At 38.1% G+C, this 7,532-nt stretch overlaps 1 protein-coding gene across 1 annotated transcript; it reads left to right on the plus strand.

Moving 5' to 3' along the window:
• The first annotated feature begins 3,243 nt into the window (after positions 1–3,243).
• LOC124917744 lies at positions 3,244–3,801 on the plus strand. The gene is made up of 2 exons (XM_047458079.1): positions 3,244–3,442; positions 3,506–3,801. The coding sequence occupies exons 1-2, from the start codon at positions 3,244–3,246 to the stop codon at positions 3,799–3,801; spliced, it is 495 nt and encodes a 164-aa protein (XP_047314035.1).
• The last annotated feature ends 3,731 nt before the right edge of the window (positions 3,802–7,532 follow it).

Below are 7,532 nucleotides of genomic sequence, written 5' to 3' on the forward strand. Positions count from 1 at the left end.
AAACAAAATATGGCAACTGGTTCCTAGACCAGCTAATCAATCTGTCATTGTAACCAAATGGGTCTTTCAAAACAAACTAAGTGAAGATGGTTTGGTCACGAGGAACAAGGTTAAACTAGTGGCCCAAGGATATAGACAGGAGGAAGACATTGACTTCGAGGAGTCATTTGCTCATGTTTCCAGACTTGAGGCAATCTGAATTATTTTAGCATTTGTTACTTTCAAACATTTCAAGGTTTTTCAAACGGACGTTAAGAGTGCATTTTTTTAAAAGAATAATTAATGAGGAGGTCTATGTTGAGCAACCTCCCGATTAAAAAAACCCTTCCTTGATAAATCATGTTTTTAGATGGGATAAAGCACTTTATGGTCTTAAACAGGCTCCTTGAGCATTGTATGATACTCTTTCTAAATTTATATTTAACCATAATTTCACTATAAGATCTGTTGATAAAACTTTGCTCAAATTTGAAACAGACTCTCATATCCAACTCGTTCAAATATATGTTGATGACATAACTTTTGGATCAACTAACCCCAAGTTTTGTGAGAGGTTTTCTAAGATGATGACCGATAAATTTGAGATGAGCATGATGGGGGAGCTAAGCTTCTTCTTAGGCTTCAAGTTCATCAACTGAAGGAGGCACCTTCATCAATCAAGCCAAGTAGACAAAGGAGCTGTTAAAGAAATTCGGCATGGAAAGCTGTTATGCTGCCTCAACACCTATGAGTTCCTCGATCAAGCTTGATAAAGATGAAGATGGTCAAAGTGTTGACATCACTTCCTATCGTGGGATCATCGATTCTTTGCTCTATCGAACAACAAGCAGGCAAGACATCCTCTTCGTTGTTGGTGTTTGCGGAAGATTTTTAGGCTAATCCTAAACAATCTCATTATGTAGCTGATAAAAGAGTATTGAAATATCTCAAAGGAACTCAAAATATAGGAATGTGGTATCCGAAGGATTTTTGTTTTAATTTGATAAGCTACTCTGATGCAGATTATGCAGGTTTTAAGGTAGACATGAAGAGCACCAGCGGAACATATCAATTCATTGGTGACCATGTTGTCTCCTTGTATAGTAAGAAGCAAAACTCCATTGCAACATCAACAGCTTCGGCCGAGTATCTTGCCGCTGGAAGTTGCTGTTTTCAGCTACTGTGGATCCAACAACAATTAAAAGATTTCGGTATCCGGTCTGAGGAATCCCCAATCTTTTGTGATAACACCAGCGCCATTTCCATAACCTACAATCTAGTGTTGCACTCAAGGAACAAGCATATAGATATCAGGAACAACTTCATCCGAGATCATGTGGCGCAGAAGCATATCCGACTGGAATATGTCTTAACCGATCAACAAGTGACTAATATCTTTACAAAGCCACTCTAATTGAATAATTTTTCTTACTTTAGAAATATTTTGGGTCTTGCATACATTAACTAAATTTATCTAAAATGCAGCATGCACTTAGGGAGAACCCTCCTCTTTTTCAAAAAAATATTCTTATCGCATATATTTTTATACAAAATCAGGCATGCACTGAGGGAGAAGTCGTTGCTTCTCAAAAACTACTGATGTTGAAATTGTTTTCATAAAAAAATACCACCTCGTAGAAAATTTTCCGACTTGGGGATGTCATTGTCGAAGGCTTTAAGCAACTTGTTGCAGAAGAAGTTGATTCAAACGTTAACACCGGAACCCGGGAGAGAAGTAATGGGCAAGTTCGCAAATGAGTGGTGCGGATATCACCAGACTAGAGGGCATTCCACTAATTGTTGTTTTCCTCTCAAAGAGAAGATTCAAGATCTGATCGACTCTAAGATCATCGTAGTACCTAAAGGTTAAAACCAATTGATGATGTCACTGACAACGAGGAGAAAGATCCGTACTTTACGAAACATGCATTCGCTAAAAACAATTCGAACTTAAAATCTATCATTTATGTATTTCATTCACATGAAGAACATTATTTTAATAACTCTAAGTTTGTGGCACTTTGAACAAAAATTTTAACAATAAAGAAGAAACTTTTGATTATATGCCCTCCGATGAAACATTTAAATCAGAAATGACCTATGAGATGAGGCATTATCTAGATAAACAAGAGGAGAATTTTCCACTACAGAAGAAACAATTGAAATAAATCTTAACACAGAAGAAGATCCTCAGATTGTTTTAATCGGTAAAAGTTTAAATGATTTAGAACGAGAAAATCTAACTAAACTTTTAAAAACAAACAAAGATGTTTTTGCATGTCCTATAAAGATATGCCAAGTATTGATCCATAAATCATCCAACACCGCATACCACATTACGAAGATGAAAAATCAGTGAAGTAGAAGCTCCGAAGAATGAAGGCAGATGCCGTAGACAAAATCAAGGAGGAATTTCAGAAACAGCTCGACGCAGGATTCCTAGAAGTGGTAGATTACCTAGAATGGATCACCAATGTAATCTCAGTCGCAAAGAAAGATGGAAAGATCCGAGTGTGTGTAGACTATCGAGATCTCAACAAAGCAAGCCTTAAAGACAGTTTTCCACTACCACACATCGACGTGCTAGTGGATCATGGAACTTCTATCATTCATGGACGGATTCTCAGGCTACAACCAAGTACAGATGACTTAAGAACACAAGGAGAAGACAACGTTCATCACAGAAGTCTGAACATTTTGTTATCGAGTCATGCCTTCGGGATGTAGAACGTAGGAGCAACGTATCAACGATCTTCCACGATAATTCTTCACGATATGATCGACACGGAAGTAGAATTCTATGTCGACGATATGATTATCAAATTAAAAGATCGAGAAGGGAACATCTAAAATCTTGACAAATTCTTACAACGCATCAGGAAGTTCCAACTTAGACTCAACCCAAAGAAGTGCATATTTGAAGTGACAACATGAAAGATGTTAGGCTTCCTAATCAAGAAAAGAGGAATTGAGGTTGATCCGAACAAGATAGAAGCGATCACGACAATGCCACCTCCACGAAGCAAGAAAGAAGTGAGAGGCTTTCTAGGAAATATCCAGATAATAAGTCTATTCATAAACAAGTTGACTATGACATGTGATCCTTTGTTTAAACTTTTAAAGAAAAATGAAAGATTTGTCTGGGATGATGCTTTCTAGAACGCATTCGAGAAGATAAAGGGATACCTCAATAATCCTCATATTTTGATGCCACCAGGACCCAGCGTACCACTAATCTTATACTTAACAGTCACGAAAAACGCAATGGGTAGTCTACAAGCCCAAGAAAACGAGGAAAAGACAGAAGTCATAGTCTACTACATAAGCAAGTGCATGACAGGCTACAAACTTAATTACTCGCCAGTAGAAATGGTGTGTTGGGACCTAGCTTGGGTTACTAAGAGACTAAGGCATTACATGCAAGCCCACATAGTCAAGTTAATATCAAGACTCGATCCAATTCGTAATTTATTCCAGAAAACGCTTTTGTCTCCGAGTTTAGCTAAGTGGATGATGATGATATTAGAGTACGACATCGTGTACACGGTTCAGAAATCTATTAAGGGAAGCGTTGTAGAAGATTGTCTTGCAGACCAACCAATCGAAGTTGAAGACGACGAGTTAGCATTCCTAGACAACAAAGTGATGGCTATTAACCCTACAACCTTGACGCTACTATTCGATGGAGCTTCAGGAAAGCAAGGTTATGGCATCAGAATACTACTCATCGATCCTGTGGAAACATACAACCCAATCTCAGTCAAGCTCGAATATCCCGTGACGAACAATGAAGCAGAGTACGAAACATGCATCTATGCTTGAAGATTGCTCATGAAAAAAGAGCTAGACGTCTAGACGTAGAAGGAGACTCGAACTTAGTCATTTCACAAGCTAATGGTGAATGGCAAGTCTTGGGAGAGAATCACAAACCCTACCATCAACACTTATCTACTCTAATGGAAAAGTTTGAACATGTGACATTCACACACGCTCCGAGAAGTCAGAATCGATTCGCCGTCACTTTGGCCACGTTAGCAGCCATGACACAAATTCCAGAAGGAATAAAAATCAAGCCTTTGAAGATTCGTCAGAAACAGAAACGAGACTTCGAGAAGAGGACGATTGCCAACACTGAAGTGGCACCCAAACCTTGGTTCTAACCTTTACAGAAGTACGTTTTGCATGGAGAGTATCCTTCACACTTTCAAAAGAAAGATAGGAGAGCTCTACGCCAATACGCAACCAACTACATGCTACTCGCATGAAAGCTATATCGACGATCTTTGGACGGTCAGAACATGCTATGCATCGACCAACCTCAAACATCACAGATCATGGAAGAAGTACACGCATGAACATGTGGCTCACGCATGAACATGTGGCTCACACATGAACAGATTGGCACTCGCTAAGAAGATCCTTCGCTTTGACTATTACTAGAAAAACATGGAACAAGAATGTGTTGAATATGTTAAGAAGTGTCATCAATGTCAAGTTTACGTGAACTTGAAGCACAACCCATCATCTCTACTTTACAACATGACCTCACCATGGTCATTCTCAATATGGGGAATAGATATCATCGGAAAAATCTATCCTCACGCTTCAAATGGACACGAATTCATCCTTGTAGCTATCGACTATTTCATAAAGTGGGTCGAAGCTCAATCATACAAGATGCTCAAGTCATCACATGTTGCCAAGTTCATACGCAACAACATCATTGCAGGTTATGGAATTCCTAAAGCCTTGATCTGAGACAATGGTGGACACTTCCGAGGAGAAGAACTCAAAGTACTAGATGAATACAGATTGAACACCACAAGTCCTCACCTTATCGTCCTCAAACGAACAATGCAGTAGAAGCAGCCAACAAGAACATCATCACCATCATCAAGAAGATTGGCACGAGAAGCTTCTATACGCCTTATGGGGATAGAGAACAACCATTCGAACATCAACAGGAGAAACACCATTTGCATTGGTCTACGGAATGGATGTAGTGCAACTTATCAAAATTGAAGTCCCTACTCTAAGAGTTTTATTCGAGACACAAGTATTGGAGGAAGATTTGTGTAAGTCATGGTATAATCAGCTAGCTCTTATGGAAGACAAGAGGTTAGACGCGTTATGTCACACGCAAGCATACCAGAGAAGAATGACTAAAGCTTTCAACAAGAAGGTGAAAACTAGGAACATTCAAGAAGGAGATCTATTCCTAAAGAAGAACATACTGATACTAGACCCTAGAGGGAAATTCCAAACACCATGGGAAGGACCCTACCTCGTCAAGAAGGTCTTTTCAAGCGACTCCACGAGATTGACCACCTTGGACTCACAAGTTGTGAACTATGTCAGACCTGATCTCTCTTGAGAGTACGTAGGCAACCCATTTAGGGTGCTATCACCACTATCAATTATCGACAGAAATTGATAGACATTTCACATTACATTAATTCATTACTTAAATAAAAGTTCATGACTTCACAAGTTGTGAACTACGGCAGACCTGATCTCTCTCGAGCGTACGTAGGCAGCCCATCCAGTGTGCGGTCACCACTGACCTGATCTTTCTTGAGAGTACATAGGCAACCCATTCAAGGTGCGGTCACCACTATCAATTATAGACAAAAATTGAAAGACATTTCACATTACATTCATTACATACATCAAGTTCATAACTTCACAAGTTTTGAACTACGTTAGACCTGATCTCTCTTGAGAGTACGTAGACAGTCCATCCAGGGTGCGATCACCACTATCAATTATCGAAAGAAGTTGATAGACATTTCATTCTACATCACATTGCATACATTCATTGCATATACATCAAAAGGAGAGTTAATCATACTCTAAGTTGACTTCTAAACCAAAAACTCCTAGTCAACACTAGGGCATTTTTATTAAAATAAAAATGTGCACAAGATCCTCATAGAGTCCCACTTGAGAATATATAATGCCTAAAGCTAAAGTATTTTTCTCTTCGACTTAGGATCTATACGTTTTCACAAGAATTCAAAGAAACATTTTTCACAAACAACATGCATCGGAACTACGTTGGACTTGAATTCCCCTAGCTATGGGATACGTAGGCAGCTTGTATGAGCCCAGTCCTAAACATTTTTAAAAACCAAACCCCTATATCAACACTAAGGGAATTTTTAATAAAAATGACCACAAGATCCTCAAAGTTCAAATGAGTAAATATAACGCCTAACACATGGCTAAAGAACTTTATTCTCCAGCAACTTAGGATATCAAAAGATTTTCAACTTAAGTTATTTACAACTCCAGTAGAAACTTAAGGAAATTCCCGAAAATTCCCACAGCTTAAGTCAATTGCAACTCCAACAGATACTTAAGAAACCTTCCCAACTTAAGTCAATTACAACTCCAACAGAAACTTAAGGAAATTCCTACAACTTAAGTCAATTACAACTCTAGCAGAAATTTAAGATAACTCCCCAACAAGCCAAATATTGAGCTAGCGCAAGATACATCCCCACAATGTTCAAGTCAACGAGACATTGGGATCACAAATCTATCCAAAACAATCAAACCCTTTGTTTCGAAACTAGGGGCATTTTTTTGGAAGATAAAAACAAGTTAGACCCTTGAACCTTTTTAGTACCATGTGAACTGATGAGCGAGTGCAAAAAATAAGTAGGGATGCGGGAAAATACATTTCTACCCAACGAATGTCTCTTGACGAACCAATGTAACTTTTGGGACCCGAGTAAAGTGCTTCGGAAACGAATTTACCTCGAGCCTAGACGAAATCTTAAACTACATATGTTTAAGAGTGAGCTTATAAAAAGATGAATGCCCAAACTCAGAATCATATCATCAACATGGGAGATGTCTCATCTCAATTGGAGGTCAATTGCAAAAGATCTAAGACCTCAAGTAAAGTAAAATTAATCAAACAAAGACTATGTTGGTTGAAATATAAAATACAATGTTATTGTTCATTTAGATTTTAGCTAATTGCCAAGCAAGAACAAAGTGTTTGAGTATATTAGATGCACCCCGATCACAAGAAAAGAGGCCGAAGAAAATAGAACAATATTCATAGAGATTGAGATATTGAAATTACCATTTGGTGTTCATCTAGACTCTTGTCTAAATTACTAATGCAAGAACAAAGAACAAGAATATACCGATTCTATTAAATATACCTTGAGTATAAAAAGAGCCCAAGGCTTTAGAATCTAAAGTACACTGACCTTCGAATTTGAGAAGCGAGATTCATCATCATGATGCATGGTTGAAAGATTAAGCATTCGAGTAAACAAATCCCTTGAATAAACTCAGGGCAAAACATCTCAAGGAAAGACAAGTCCCTTAAAGCGATGAGCATGAATTTCGAAGAACATTGGTTGCATGTGGTTTCCTCTCGACTCACTCTAAGAAAAGAAAGTATATAACCAATTCTTGATTGTATTTAAAGACTACTGAAGAAAATGACAGTGCCTTGAAAATTAAGGAAGTTTAACTTCGAACTATAATCACTAAGTAGAGTTGTGATTAGAATAATCATTAAGATTTTTCCA

Source organism: Impatiens glandulifera, unplaced genomic scaffold (genome assembly GCF_907164915.1).
Source record: "Impatiens glandulifera unplaced genomic scaffold, dImpGla2.1, whole genome shotgun sequence".
NCBI lineage: Eukaryota > Viridiplantae > Streptophyta > Magnoliopsida > Ericales > Balsaminaceae > Impatiens > Impatiens glandulifera.

Coding starts and splice junctions, on each gene's coding strand:
- LOC124917744 (XM_047458079.1), top strand. CDS start 3,244: ATGGGTAGTCTACAAGCCCAAGAAAACGAGGAAAAGACAGAAGTCATA. Junction 3,443..3,505: donor ATCAAGACTCGATCCAATTC/GTAATTTATTCC, acceptor TGATGATATTAG/AGTACGACATCGTGTACACG.